The sequence below is a fragment of the Myotis myotis genome, unplaced genomic scaffold (genome assembly GCF_014108235.1).
Source record: "Myotis myotis isolate mMyoMyo1 unplaced genomic scaffold, mMyoMyo1.p scaffold_m19_p_3, whole genome shotgun sequence".
Taxonomy (NCBI): Eukaryota; Metazoa; Chordata; class Mammalia; order Chiroptera; family Vespertilionidae; genus Myotis; species Myotis myotis.
This window is the reverse complement of record NW_023416335.1, coordinates 172552834-172569238: the sequence shown is the minus strand read 5'-3', so window position 1 is coordinate 172569238 and position 16405 is coordinate 172552834. Positions and strand designations below refer to the sequence as shown.

General features: G+C 35.9%; 1 protein-coding gene across 19 annotated transcripts in view; it reads right to left on the bottom strand.

Annotated features, from left to right (window-relative positions):
- The window catches only part of KIF21A (kinesin family member 21A), a 146192-nt gene that overhangs the window by 8839 nt on the left and 120948 nt on the right, over positions 1–16405 (bottom strand). For 3 of the 19 annotated variants that reach the window (XM_036301519.1, XM_036301525.1, XM_036301538.1), the window contains 9 exons: positions 15759–15813; positions 13122–13336; positions 11803–11808; positions 10358–10465; positions 8494–8622; positions 6358–6396; positions 5670–5687; positions 2203–2339; positions 404–584 (listed from right to left, as the gene is read on the bottom strand). In XM_036301519.1, the coding sequence (XP_036157412.1) occupies positions 404–584; positions 2203–2339; positions 5670–5687; positions 6358–6396; positions 8494–8622; positions 10358–10465; positions 11803–11808; positions 13122–13336; positions 15759–15813 (888 nt within the window). The remainder of the gene's footprint in view (positions 1–403; positions 585–2202; positions 2340–5669; positions 5688–6357; positions 6397–8493; positions 8623–10357; positions 10466–11802; positions 11809–13121; positions 13337–15758; positions 15814–16405) is intronic. The other 16 variants (XM_036301524.1, XM_036301539.1, XM_036301522.1 and 13 more) reach the window with 13 other exon arrangements.

Below are 16405 nucleotides of genomic sequence, written 5' to 3'. Positions count from 1 at the left end.
TAAAGATTACAAATACTTCTTAACTGTCTACAATGGTGATTTATGCCATTTTTCAAGGAGCATTATTCAGTTGAAGCAAGCAATGTGAACCATTAACTACAACACACAGTAAATACTATGAAATGTGATATCTTGGTATTTGGGAGCATGGAATTATAAAATGTGTACTTAGTCACAGATCAAATTATTTACCCCTTCCTGTTTAATACTAAGCTATCGTATTTTATTTTCTCAGTAGTATTTTTCCCTTTACTTTATCTGTGTTCTTATTATAAACATTTTACCATCCTTTGGAAGTAGGCAGATATAAGTAAATAAAAATGCATGTATAGTGCTATCTTTTCTTCTATTTTGTAAACAACAACTGTTTGCCCCTTATTCTAGTTATCTTTAAGTTACTTACGTCAGCGTTCGAACGCATTTTGCTGAATCTCTGATATCCCACACCTTAATATAAGATGTTGAAACAGTGAAGACCAGACTTGTGTAATTACAGTATTTTACAGACACGACATTGTTGGGATGGCCTCCCAGTGACATTATCTCCTGTCCGGTCACCAGATTCCATACTTTACAAGTACGATCTAAAACAAACAAATTAAACAAGGGGAAATACTGTCAATATTAACTAAGTTAGGTTCTCTTAACAAAAATTATTTAAACAATTCCTCTCCTATAAGACAGAAATGGGATAAGAAAACAGTAATTATCCCATTAATTTGCCACAGGCATCCTGACTCCATCCCTGACCCTCTGCAGCAGGTTCAAGGGCAAAGTAGGAGTAAAGAATTAGATGAGAGTCAGGGATGTCTGGTGTATGCATTATGTGGGTATTAAAAAATAATTCCATAAAACTTTGAAAGTCATATCAAATAAATCAGCTGCTTCAAAACATTCTACTTTGATCACTTCTCTACCTCCCCACAACACACCGAATGCGTAAACACAGACACCTTTCTTTTCCAGGGGTCACTGTGTGATAGATTTTATTTTTGAACCACAAGCATAAGCCTAAAACTATTTTATTTTGTGTTCTTTGTTTTTTGGTATGATGACAATCTAATTATCATGGAGAGATCAATGTAATTGAAATCATTAGGAAAGTATATTTTCACAGAGTAGATTATTTCTAAAATGGGAGCTGTTTGCCATTATTAAAGTTCCTAAGTTCCAGCAAGATTCTTATATGTCACTTGTAGATAATGAGCAATAAATGTTTCCTGATTGAACGGAATCTTATAATATCCCTAAATCCTAAATAACTTTTACTAGATCCCCAAATTCCTGACCAGGCTTCCTTCTTATGTTCCTAGCCTCACTGTCTACTACTTCTCTTACGTATATTCTACTATTCAACCCAACTGGATTTCATTTCCAAACATACCCCACTTTTACCTCCATGTCTCTGCTCATGTTGTTCTCTGATCTTGGTTGCCAATCCTCACCTGTCAATATGTAAGCCATCCTATAAGGTTCATTCTAAATGCCCCCTTGTCAAAACCTTCCTGTTTCTCACAGATTGCCAAATCTCTCCCTTTTTCGAAACCCCCAAAACTCTTGGTGTATCACACTTCAAAGCGTATGCAGTTGAGTTCTAGCTACCTGCAATTGTGCCAAAGGGGTTAAGACTGCAGGTCTGGAGACGATTAGACCTAGGTTTCCAATCCTGGCTCTTCCACTTCCTAGCTAAGTTCTTCTGGGAAAATTATTTAATAGCTTGAATCCTCAGTTTCTTCATTTGTAAAATTAGGATGTAACATGTATCTCATTGGGGTTGTAGTGAGAATTAAATGAGACATAATTTTTGTATTGTCTAGCACAGTCTCAAATATAGTAAGTATTCAAGAAATGGTGGTTGCCACCCATCTTATTTTCTTTACCACACTGTACACTGTAATGGCCTCTGGTACATTGTCATATAAACTGCACTAGTAAGCTCAGGGCCCTGCATGCATTAGGTACTCAGTTACCAAACAGAGATGTAGCCTCTCAGTATTCTATTTACATAACATCAACAGAGAGTTGGACTTTCTTCCCAACTATGACATGATGTTATAGTTTCTACAATTCAGTGATTAAATTAGATTCTCTCTCATATCCTTATGGGTCTTCAGCAGTTTCACTTATTTTTGGCCGAAGCTTGTTAAAAACTCAGTCATTTTTAAAAACCTTAAATACCCCCCATGAAACCACTACTAGCACCTTTTGATCCAGTGAAGAGGAGGTCATCAGTGGAATCCACACAGAGCACGGCTTTCGCGTGCCCTTCGGCTATGTGAATGCACTGAAGGGCAGAAGCTCTGATTCCTTTTGCAGCAGGAAATGGGTTGATTATGCCCCTGAGTTGGGGGGGGGGGGGGACAAAAACAAAGAAATAAGACTGACTTCAGTAGCTGTACCATGAGACTAATTTTAGTTGTTCCCTGGCTTTAAGAAGTCTTTCTAACTAATTAGTAATAAAATTCAGGCTGCTCCCTCATCTCTTTTTTAAGCCAAAGGACAGAGACACCATGTGAAGTAGCAATAGTAGCGATGGAATACATCAACTCATTAGGCATCAGCTAACAGCTGCATTCTATAAAGAGCAAAGCCTATGATACATTTGGATTTTCTTATTAAGAATTTCATCTCTTCAGAGTTTAATGAAGCAATATTGGGAGCTGAGTGTTGTGAATTCTGACAAATAAGAAAGTATATAGGATAGCGCTTGGAAGATGTGACTCTGTGTCAAAAAGGACATTCTTGAGAAAGTATAACACATACCACCTAAAATACTGAGGAAGCAAATTTCAAACAAATTTGAAAAAAGATTGCATGGACAGAAATTCTAAAGGGTGAATGTTTTAAAAATACCAAAAACTTAAAACACTAACAATATCAAACAAGATAAAAAGACTGAGAATTTAAAAGAACAGTAAGAATCTTTAGGGATCTATCCCATGAGTTTTAATGTTTCTGGAGTTTCTGCTTTATGCTACTGGTCTATGTGCTATGGAAATGCACAGATTATCAAAACATCATTCCTATCCTAAAGGAGTTTAATGCAGGATCTGAATCAAAATAATTGTGTCAGGAAGACTAAAGATGAGAATGAATTAAGACATGATAAATATATCAATTAGAAGTTTCTTTGCTTAAAGCAGGAAGAAAAATTATATTGAAGTATGTCCATTATATAAGACAGATGGCATAATATTAGGACAAATACAGGGATAAAACAATACTGTTTGTTTCTACTTTTTGATGAAAGAAAACAATCTTCAAGAGATACAAGCGGCAGAAATGACCAAGAAGAAATACAAGCCCAGACTAAGTAGAACTAACAAATGGAGACATCTGATGAATTCGGTTTTTAAATCACTATATCATAGGTTTTTCAATGTATATGCCTGTGGGGACAAAAATCAATAGAGTAACTCCATCGGGACTCTAAGAAAATCAATAAAGGGGAATAAGTCATGCAGACCCAATTCCAAAAGGGAGAGGAAAAGTAGATTTCAGAAATTAGAGATGAATAAAATTATTATAAACACTTAAAAATAACGGCTCATCAATAATAGACAAACGAGCTCATTGATCTCATGAAGGAAGTTATTTATAGGGTTACTAGGCAGCAACATAGGGGAAAGTCTTATTCACAAGATACGTTGACCCTAATAAGCCTTTCAAAGGAAATCCTTTTGGACATGGGTTAGCACAAAACTGTTGTAAGTAGGTAGTTTCAGTGGTACTTGGAGTCACACCTAATGACTAAAAAGAGGTCTAAAAAGAGGTCTTCAAAATTTAGTCATGTTTTTTTCTAGCCCTAAAGACAGAAATGGTATGCTTATTAAACAGGGAGAGTACCGCTCAGCCAGAAGCCAGGCTCACAGCTGAGGAGTGCAGCGGTGGTGACGGGAGCCTCTCCCGCTTCAACAGCAGCACTAAGGACGTCTAACTGCAGGCTCCACACAGGGATCGGGCCTAAGTCATCAGTCGAACATCCCCCGAGGGCTCCCAAACTGCAAGAGGGCACAGGCTGGGCTGAGGGACCCCCCTGAGTGCACGAATTTTGTGCATCGGGCCTCTAAGTCAAAGATATAATAGAATGTTCAAAGTAGGGAAGTGGTATAAGTGATTTAGTTATTGAATAGATGATTAATGGGTTGACGATTAATGGTTCCTCTCCCAACATTTTCAGGAGAAAATAATAGAGCTGCTATATTCTACCAAGGCCATGTCGAGAATGGAGTTGAGTTCTAGATGCCACATTTTTAGCACATTGAAAAGCTGGACACTTTCCAAAACAGTGGAAGCAGAATGAAGGGTCTGTAGACTATCACATAAGGAACAGATGATGAAACTAGGCCTATTCAGATGATAAAAGAACATTCACTGGAGACGACACAATAGCACAGTGAAGGGCTGAATATTTAAAGAACTGTCACATACACAGAAGAAGAGCTATTAGGCTAATTCTGGTATAGCTCAGGCGGGCTGGTGAAAAACCAATGAATAGAAATTTAAAGGAGGTAAATTTAGGCTCAGAATTTATTTAAAACTTTATTTTTAGGGTCTAGTTAAAATGATTTCAAAAAATAAAAGAAGCACCTCATCACCGAAAAATAATACCAGGAATTGTTATCACTAGATATATAAGTACACAGTCTAATGCTATTAATTGCACACATGTGTCAATCTGAGATTCTTTAAATTAATGCTCAGTAACTTGTTTGTAAAGTAAGAATTTATGCAGATTAAAACTGAAATGGGAGCAATACCTCCTCAAACGTCTGACTCTGGCATTTGAATCGGCCTGTGACTGTTAGGTTATTAGCTATGAACTGAAGCCATCAAAGCATTGCTTCACACGTTCACAAATGTGATCTAACGCACAGTCAACTGCTACTGTTACATCTCAAACAGAAAATATATGTGTATATATTCCAACAAACTGAGTATAAAGAAAAAAAATCATGGGAACAGTCTAAGAGCTGTTTCTGATTTGCATCTAATGACACAAACCATCCTAAGGAAAAAAATCAGTAGCCTCAATTATGTGACACTATGTCTCCAAAAGATTTCCTTCCTTCAAATTATCATCAGCTTTATCCTAAAAATTTACTAAATCTTCCTGAATGATATAACACCCAATACAACTCTGTCATGTCAAAGGCTGTATAGTATTACAAAAGGATCCAATAAATATTTGCCACCATTAGACAGTGACTTCTGTATGGCACAGCTCCTGGAGTCTCTTTCATTGTTATGTGTGTTAATATCATTGGTTAGTCACACTTCAAAGAAACATAATCTCAACGTTAAACATAGCATTTTCTTAATTATACACTGAAAAATGCTCTCAGATATTCATAGTATTAGAGTTAATATAGTATATATAACATACATATATACCTTTATATATATTACCTTAACACCAAAGAGAATAGAAAAAAATAGAAATTGGAAACACATCCATGGTATTTTTTTCTATTAGAATTAATCTATTCACATTCTGAAATATAGAAATCAACTTTAAAATAATTACTTTAAGTTAAGGTTAAGTGTTGCAAACTTGTAAAACAAACCTGATTTGAAGGAGAGAAACAAGTTTATTGTTGTTCCATGCAAACCAGTAAAGTCTGTAATACCGTGAATGAGATTAATTTCATCTCCCTCCCCCTGCCTACCTTTTGGAGGATCTACTGCTGATCAGCAAAATGGCCATAAACAGGGGAAACGAGTGCAAAAAGAGAGAAGACAAATGATAAGTGGGAAGAAGAAATGATAGCAAAGATGAAAGAGAAATTAAGGGTCCAAAAAAAAGAAATCCTTAACATGAAAAAATGCAACATTGTTATTTTTAAAATAGCATCAATCAATAGAAAAAATTGTTTTTAAAAGCCCTTCTACATTCTATTTCTTTCTCTCTTTTTTGGTACCATAGTATCCTTCTTTTTCTAGCATACCTTTTTTAAAAAAATCACAAAACCTCCCATAAACTCTTTCTTTAAAATGCTAAACAAACAAGAAAAGATAACCATACTGACCTCCCACAAATTTTAATAGAAATAAAAAATCACCGAGGAGCAAAATTTCTTGAAATCAGTATTCATAGAACTTAATTACTTTTTAACAAATCTAGGTTACAAATAGAAAACAAATATCACAAGTTTTTATGTTATTATACAAAAAACTGTGCCACTACTTTTGTCTAAAAGGTGCATCATTAAAATGAATATGTTAAAAAATATTAGTGCATCTATATGGTTTACAACAAGTTATGCATGCAACAAAAATGAGATTTGCTTAGTTTCTAGGAAGGCATTTTAGAACACCACGAAATGCCAGAATATAGAAAAGATGGAAAGAAAGTACCTGTGTACCTCCGACAGAGAGGAGTCACTTTCATCAGACCTACAGCGAAAGAGTTAGAATTATGAGGAGAAAGAATACAGATGTCAACAGATACAGACACTGAGATTGAAATGAAAATCAACAGTATTACTGAAATATAGTAAACACTTCCTTTATTGTGCCCTGCTTCTCTATTTTTACTGGATAACAGCAAATTCAATGTCTAGCTAAGTCAGAGAAGCTATTCGATTCTTATGTTTTCTACCAAGACTTCGGGGGAAGTATTTCTATTACTGATCCATAGAGTCTATCTATCCTTACTTCTAAAATTTACGTCCTGAAGAGGAACAGTATCAAATAAGTAAAATATATCACTTCAAGATTCTTTCTATTTAATGGACTAGTACCAGGAAATGTTTTCCATTTTAATAACTATTCATGAATTTTATTCATCTTGATAATTACTTTAGATTTGGACTCTTTACTGTGGCTGTTGCAAAAATATATTACATGCTTGAGAGGAGAGCAAATCACTCAATTTAATAATTTTTTGTTTCAACTTATCTTAACAATATGGAATTCTGACTAGGGAGTCCCTCACTAATAGCTGGGGAACTTTAGCAGGATTTTTATAATAGATGACCCACTCCTGTCAGCCCTATTCCAAAACCTCCAAGTCCGGCAGAGAGTCTGGCTATTATGAAAATCTATTTACTTGTAAAATAAGTTTGGGGAGAATGAGGGAAGGGTGAGTGCTGCTGGCATGGAATGTAACCAGAAATAATATGTAGCTGGTGAAACACGCTAGTCTCAAAAAGGAGCCCCCCAAAAAAGTGATCCAGAAGGTGGCTGAGCTTTTGAAAGTGTAGAAGTCTATTCTAAGTGACAACTTTCAGAGATGACAACACAGTCAAATGTTGGTAGCTGATAAAACATTTCAGTACAAAATGTAGAACTATGATGAGATTGTCAAGATCATCAAAAGACTGGCAGAAAATTTTATGACTGTGAATGCATGGTAAAGAAGATTTAGTAATTTGTCATATCACTAGTGAAAATGGACTTCCCAAAAGCATCCCTAATGTTCTACTCTTTTCTCAGTTAAATAAGAGATATGACGTAACAATATTAGAGTCTTTTTCAGTAACAGATAATAGTTGCCTATCTAGATCAATTTAAAAGACATGTCATCAGCTGATTAAACCATATTAAAATATGATCAAGAATTATATCATAAATTAAGTAGATTAAAGTTATTTCAAAATGGTAGTGTTTCTCTAAGTTACAGAGCCATTTAGCATGATCTAAATATGCCAGACATCTTAAACAAAATCCTATAAATTTCAGAAATTGTAGAATTATACAGAGAAATTATAGCATAAAAAACAAATAATTGGGGTGGGAGACTGGATATCAAGTACATACACATACAATGCTATCATTCAAAATCAAAGCAGATAAGTCAGAGTTAACAAACACCTTATGGCAGCAGTGTTAGTATTGAATTCTTGCAAGAGAGATTCTGGCTCAATGTGAGAATACTTTTTCAATAAATAATTAATGAAAATAATATTTTCCACGTCCCTCCAACCACTCTTCCCCCAGAACCCACCCTCAAACCTACCCCCTTCACCCTTAAAGTTACTTTTTTATTCCAAAAACTATTATTGAAGTTTACTAGTGGATTTGAATAGAATAGCCAAGTGATGATAACATGTTCCACATATAACAGTGGTCTTTGTAAGCTGTTTTTTTCACCCAAGGTAAAATAATTTGCATATTTCAAAAAATCCAGGCAGTCTGGATTAGAGATTTTTGTATGCTCACAGAAGCTGAAGAATCCCAAGAAATTTAAACTGCAGGTGGTCTCAAAGGTATTTCAAATCTAATGTACTTGTAAAAGAAAGAGCAAGACAAGTGCTGAAAGTATAGCGATGCAAATCTACAGCAGGGAATAATGTTCAGCAGGAAAATAATTTTCTGTAATATTGCCTCCATGGCTCATTTCCTGTTGGAACAACACACAAAAGATGGCAAGAGTTCACAAGTCAGACTCCATCTCCCATACAAAGAGATGGCTAAGTGTTTTCTACAGGTAGTATTGACAGGTTCAGAAATTGTAATAAATCGTTGGGGCTCTCTTCCATAATGACTTACTTATCCTGCTGAACTGATGTGTTTCCCTGAGAAACAGTAAGACGATTAAACACATTCAGTTCGTTACGGGGCCGGCTTGGTGGGGAAGAAGGAGGTGAAAGACTAGCCTCTGAGGTTCCAGAATCTGAGCTACAAGAAAAAAGAACATTAAACAGGTGGCTTTAATTGGTTATGCTTTGTTAGGAATGTTATGTGAAACATGCTTTTCTAAAAAAGCTTTTCATTAGTGAAATCCTTCCTTCTTCACTCCCTTCCTTCCTCTTTTCCTTTATTGGAAGATAAAATCCACTCTGGACAATTTAAAATTGTCCCATTGAATTTTGTTACATTGGCCACAAGATGGCACTAAAGAAAGAGTTCTGTCTGCTGAACTCTAAGCTCGGTACAAATAAAGCAAGCCAAATTTAAAACTATACAGTTTTAGAACTGAGACCAAGATGTACATTTTACACACAAGGAAACAGACCCAGAAAGTTTAAGAGTGATTTGCCTACTCAATTGATTCATTCATTTATATTTAAATTACTTATTTGCTCCATTCCCCCATCTCCCAATCATTCTTGAGAGGTCTGATTCAGTAGCAACAAATTACATCTTTAAACACAGGAAGCAAGGATGATTAGAAGGATAATTTCCATGACGTTCACATCAGCTAAGCCAGGGGTCAAGGCCGAGCGTGTGCATGCTGGTCCAGGGAAGGGGGTGGTACAACACTGTCCACTCAGGTACAGAAAATATATAAAAACTTATTACCATATTTATTTTTATGGTAAAGAAATTAGCTTTACCAATATTTAAATGTAGATTGGCATTGATATTCTCACTCAAGGCTGAGTCATAGATCCACCTGCCACACGCAGCGCATTAGGCCACACACACAAGGTAGAAGGGTGACAGTGACTCTCACCCATTCATCACCTTTCTGCATGTTGAGGCATTGCAATTACCCAGTGGGTCATCAGATTATATTATGTATTTTTCAGTAAATTAACCTTCACAAAACACACAAACAGCTTTTAAAAGATGTTAGCAGGCACTCTCTCTCCAGGGAGCACATGCCTGCTATTCCCTTCCGCTCCTCCTTCCCCCACAGGCACGTATCCCCTCACCTCTAAGGGACCCCATGAGCCTTGCAACCAGAGGAGCAATGGGCAGTGGCAGCTCGTCCTGGGCTAACCAGGGCCTGTCTCCAAGGCCCCCTTTTCTCTGACTTCCCAGTGAGCCAAAGCAGCCCAGCCTAGGCTCTCCTGTTGCTTCTTCAAATATGTCCTTCCTTGTTTCACTCTCCTATGTATATTTTGGTTGTGGTCAATAAATTCTTGCTTGCTTTTCCACAAACAAACAAACAAAATGATTTTAGCAAAAAAACAAAACAAAACAAAAACCCACAAAAAAACAATTGGGGATAATACCGATTTAAACATAAAAGAACAGCAAGAAAATGGCACAACTCACACACCCTCCAACACTAGTTTTTTGTCAACCCTGTTAAAGAGGTGAAGTCAATGTAATTTTACCAGATGATAACCAAGATTAATTTCAAAATTTTCTAGAGGACTCATATTTAATAAGTCTCTCCTCAAGTGTATATTAACTTACAATAATATGCACAAATAATTGGAAAATATATGAGTACACATGATCAGGCACAAGTGCTCAATATTTTTACAGGTGTGTGTGAACAAGGAATTTAAAGACCATTTAGCCAAGCCAATAGCTGACTTGATTGTCATGATTAGTCAAATCCGTCATAACCACAGAACCAGCCTAAAATCTGGAAAGTAATTTCACTATTGTCCTTTAGCATCTAAGTGTAGCAGACATTTTATACAATCTAACAGATAAAAAGCATGAGTTAACTTACTGTTTTTGTTCCTTGCCCTTTGATTTTTCTGCTTTCTCATATGCCTTTCTCCTGGTTACAGGGGAAGGCTCTGGTAGTTTTTTCTCTGATAGAGATGACGATCTGGTACTAAAAATAGAAAAAGATTCTGTGGTCATCTAATTTTAAATATGTACATATAACTTTATTTGGTAGACATTTAACCTAAATTTTTTTAATAGATTAATAATTAGAACTCAAAAAAGATTACTTGGAAACAAAAAATAAAAACTAAAACTAGGATAGGAAAATATTATGAGTTATTTTTAGTTAATGGAAATTTAACAAGCATATATTTAATTTTTAAATTGGCAACCCTTTCAAATATGTGCAAATCCATTATCTTTGAATATAAAAAAATCAATATTATATTTCCAAATAAAATATTTTATTTTAAACATAAGTGTTTACGTTTGATCAGAATTGCTTTGGTTGAAGAAAAATTCTCATTACAGTTTTGTAGAACAAAAATATTACACTATCAGAATATGAGAAAGAATGAGATTTAATTAATTATTTTAGTCACACAAAAAATGCACAATTATTTAAATTAACTATAGTACTTAATTTGTAACTCAGAAATGTTTGTAATTAACATATTTTTGCCTTATAAATTTTAAATGTTGAATAGTAGTTATATGTAAGACTATGACCTTTTTTATATGACGCAATACATTTTAATTGAAAAAATGAATTTCTGCTATTCTTAGCTAGTTATATTAATAAAAAAATACAAATTCACTAAATAATTAGAAAGCAATATCCCCAGAAAGGGGATATTGATTCCTATTTGAAAACAAAAATCAAGTATAATTAAACTTTTTTCTAATTGGAGGAAATCAATTTTTAGAACTTCTGCATCCTTTAAATCATAAGGGCCACTAGAGTAAATTATTTCATGCTTAAGTGACCATTACGACTAAACAACCGGAACAACCAGAACAGCCTGTTGACCAGTCACTATGGCGTGCACTGACCACCAACGGGCAGACGCTCAATGCAGGAGCTGCTCCCTCTAACCTCCCACGGCCAACCAACCTCCCCCGGCCCCTCCCCGCCAGCTGGCAGGCCACAGCTGACAGGCCACAGCTGGCAGCTGGCAGGCCCCGCTCCAATCGGGACTGGGCAAGACAGCCCCTATAGGCTCTGATCTCCGGCCAGGCCTAAGGACCCCACCTGTGCACAAATTTCGTGCACCGGGCCTCTAGCTTATGTAATAAAAATCATGCAGTAATGGTTTATAAAAGTTACTGCACCAAGCACATGACCAGCTCTTAAATTTGTGCAGGATTACACAAGCATTCGCATTCATGAAAACGAGAAAATAAATCATGCAAAAAGAGAGATTCCAAAAGGTATTGTCTACCACCTGTTACAAAGGATACATTTTTAAAATTTAAAAAAGAAAGGCAAAAAGAAGGTATTACCTGAATCTGGATTCCAGGTCATAGATTTAGTCTTGAAGTTCCAAAGGTCTCTACTCATCTGACAGACTACGCTGAACACATGTGGGTTCCTAACACCTTTATCACTTCTATCTCACTACCTTCATCCAAAGCATTTCTGCTACTATCATCTTATTAAAAAGCACTGAAGCCATAAGCTATCTACTGGTTAGCAATCTCTAGTAGCAAATCCGATAGTTAATTACATAGGCCTCAAGCACATGCAAGGAAGTTCTGTCATCATTCAAATTAATTTTGGAACTAAAGGTTGCAGATGGGCTTACTGAATGTAAGACAACAAAAATATCTTCATACAATGCATAAAGTTATGGAAAACAGAAATATTCAAGGGGAGAAGTTTGTTATATTTTATTATTTGCAGAGTCATATGAAGTGTGCTGCTTTTTGGGCAGTATATCTCAATGCTGGCATGTATTCATCCCATAAATCATTTGCCAGAGTATATGTGAGGCTTCGTTTGAAAAATATCATTTAAATCTTTACCAGTAAATGGTTGGTCTAATTTTAATATAACTTTCAAAACACACATAATCACACCATGTACACACACACACACACACACACACACACACACACACACACACACACGGGCCTGTATAGGGAAATCTTTCTTTTTCCTCCAGAAAATAATTTTTTAAATCTCTAAATAAGATTTGTTTTGAGAATGTTTTTTTGTTCAGATCAACATAGATGGGAGAGAGAATATGTCTTCCTTCAAATCTTTAATAATATCAATGCAAATATTTTGTGCAAACACTCATGTCAGACATGTAATGTGCTTTAAGGCAAAAAGTTAGGAAAGCCCCAAGTGTTTTATGTTTGTATGTCATATTTCATTTTTCTTTAGAAAGGTCGGCAAGGTTTAGTATCCTGACCAGACTCTTAGAACTAGGGCACACATAATTTAGAGCTAATTTAAGAGACTTTCAGGTTGTTGTTTTACATAATGGTTTCATAGGTATAGCATTAACCTAATTTAGCAGTTGCTAAATAAATTTTATCTGCAGTTCACAACTCAGTCTTTATAAAAATTATAATCCTCTAAAAAAGACCCTAAAACTGAGAAACAAGATGATGCAATTCAACAAAGAACATTTCCCATCTCAAATCATTTTGAATGCCCCCAAAATTAGGTGAGATAATACCTAACAGAAATTACATAGAAAACCAGAGATCTTATTCACATAAATTTTAAAAAATAGAACTAAGAAATTAGCAACATGCATATTAAAAAAGAAAAGCCAAAAGAAAGGAAGTTAGTGTAGCGGGGCCAGACTTACATGCTGCCTATCTTAGAAGGGAAGCCAGATGGGGGAGGGAGTTCTTTGTCCCTAGCAGAAGTAGCACTTGTCTCTGTATTCATTCCACTCTCTTGCCCTTCTGCAACAGCTGTAAGAGGGCCAGGCAAGGAAGCATCTCCTGTACTAGTGTCTGAAGCTAGTTCACTGCTATCTGCATACAGCAATTCCATCTGAGTGGTGGTCCTCCTTCGGGCCTAGTCAGAAAATGGGAGGAAACGCAATCAGGAGCCAACTTTTGTACAGAAGATGATTAGAGAGTAGAGATTTAATATTAGTTTGAAATAGGTAAAACAAAACAAATAAACAAACAAACAAACATTTAGAGTGTCTTTTCCTAGCAAGTGTGTCAAACATAGCAGTAAGAGAGTGACAAGCCAGAGCTATAGCCAGATAAGATCTTTACAGGACATAGTAGTAACCAACATTTGTATTGTACGTATTATATGACAAGGCATTGTTCTAAACACTCTGCTATCTTAGCATGTGCTATTATTATCCTAATTCATAAGTGAAGCACAGAGAAGCTAAGCAATTTGCCCAAAGTCGCACAGCTAGGAAGTGGCAAAGCCAAGGTTCAACAGTGAGCAATCTGCCTCCAATATTACTGTGCTATCCTGGCACTCAGGGCCAGCTCCCTCAGCATATAATTAAAAAAGAAGAAGAAAAAGAAATAAATCAAACCAAAATATAATTTTGTTAGGGAAGCTCAACTAAATTCAAAAATTTTCCCTTGCTGAGATGCTTTATTTAGTATCAATTTTTACACATGTTTCTCAACTTGTATTACCCTGCTCCCTTGATGCTTTTAATCTACCTGCTGGATAATTCAGCATCAGCTTGCACCAGTTGTTGGCAGCCTGGTGAGGCAGGTGAAGATATTTTCCTAGAGCCTAAACTCACCATAAGCATGTCCTTCTTTACTCTTAAAAACCAAATGACTATCCTGTTGTTGCTCTGAGTCACTGTTATCATGAAGAAATTAACAAATAATCATTGTGTCTACCAGACTGTAAGCCTCTAAAGGGCAGGCACCCTGTTTAGTCAAACTTCACAGAGCGTTGGTACATACCGATTTAAAATACAAGGTCAAATTCATTTTTTTCAGTGAGGAAAAATAAATGATTTGAGATTTCTCCAGGCATTTTTGCAGTTCAAAGGGAAAAGCAGAGAGCACTTCAGAGAATTTAGGAAAAGAAAGTCCTGCAGCCAGTTTTGTACACTGTCAATTCTCCGCACAGCCGAGGGACCAGGGCAGAGAGAAATCACTTTGCTGGGAATTCCTAACAAAAGTGGATGTTTTAGGAGATGACCTTTAGGCCACTGCTTTACAGCTCTTTTCTGGTATCCTAAGAGCAGGCATAACCAGGCTGTCACAGGGCCTGAAAGATGAAAGTTACCTTAAGAGACTCTCGCCTCTGCTTCAGGCTGGATCCAAACTACACTGGTATGTTTTGAGTATTGGTAACTTCTGCTTAGTCACTTAGAATAATAAGTCACAAACTACATGTGGCGCAAGGACCACACCTAGAGCCTGAAGTTGTTTTTTGATCGGTTTGCCCAATGTTTTTAAGATAAGGAAATTCTACCTAGAAATCCATATTCAAGGCTTTTCTTAAAAAAACCGAAGGATCTGGTAGCCGTAGGCCCATATTCCATCATGGCAAAAATGAGCAAGAGTTGAGTGCTGGCTATTTGCTTATTGGGCACGCCCTCTTTAGGTAATCATAATGACTCCGACTCATTATTTCACATCCAGCCAAATTACTCATTGACCTTACCTGACTAACCCCTGGGGCCTTATACCTGTCCTGTCCATTTGCATTATTCTTTGCGGTTCTGATTTTATCCATTCATTCAACAAATATTTACTAAGAATTCTTTGTTTTCAAACATCTTAAGATGCTTAGTTAATTCATCTAGTATCAAATGTTACCAACTCTCAATCTGAAAAGTCCCACGTGTTTCTTACACATTTAACAGCATGTATCATTTATATTTTTTGAAAAACTTGACAAACATATATTGTAGCATATTTGCTTTTAATACAAGATAACGATTAGGAGTTGGCTTATTATTCAAACCACTTAAGGATATAGTTAAAGTAAGAAAGAAATACTTAAAAACATACCAGAATGTTAAAATTTTGAAAATCTTTCACCAATCAAAATGATTTATTTTAGATGCCAACTACAGGTCTACAACTTGATTAGCCAACTGCTTTAAATTACTATTGTCTAGTAATTTGTGACTATCTCCTATATTATTAGGAAATTTAGGCAACTTTAATAGATTAACACACAACTTCCTTAATGGGTAATAAACCTTTAGGAGAAATCTGGTGGGAGGAGGGATGGAAAAAAATTTGGTCTCCATAATGATATCTAGTGAGAAAAGTGTGAGAATACAGTAAAATGCAAATTTCACAAGAGAGAAATTTTCAATAGACAAGGGGAATATGATAAAAGACTAATTTTCTGATACATGGAAGCTTTGGTAGAAGCATACCTGCTTGATAACCTACCCGAGGTCAAGCCTGAGGCCTCCGATGTGTTTAATAGTTATAACAAAGGACAGAGGGAAAAAGAATATTCACCCAGCATTTTTAATCCCCCGTACCTTGTTTTTAGGTTTCACATCTCCACAAAGCTTCATCAGGTCTGAAGACAGTGTGCTATATGCAAATATATAACCACAAGATTATAAGTGAACTTACTATACAAAACTGCATGTCCTCTATGTTTACAACTATGGAAAGAATTGTATATGCCTAGCTATGGGAAACAAAGAAAGACAATATTTAAAATCAAAGTAGCCCTGGCTGGTTTGGCTCGATGGATAGAGCATCGGCCTGCAGACTGGGGGGTGGGGTCGGGGGGGGGGGCGTCCCAGGTTCTATTCTGGCCAGGGGCACACACCTGAGTACGGGCTCAATCCCCAGTGGGGGGCATGCAGAAAGCAGCCAATCAATGATTCTCTCTCATCATTGATGTTTCTATCTCTCTCTCCCTTCCTCTCTAAAAATCAATAAAATATATTTTTAAAAAATGAAAATAAACGAATTTAATTTTTTTTCATTTTCCTTACTTAAATATTCCAGTATTTTTATTTTAAAATGTGTGGTAATTAAGCATAACTGAGTTAGGTTTTTATATTATTGTTTCTAGTGCTATTCACTTAGCCATAAAATTCAAAATTATGTGTTTTATAAGGGTAATTGTTTGAAGCATCAAGATAAAGTATTAAAAATATTATAGAAACAAGTA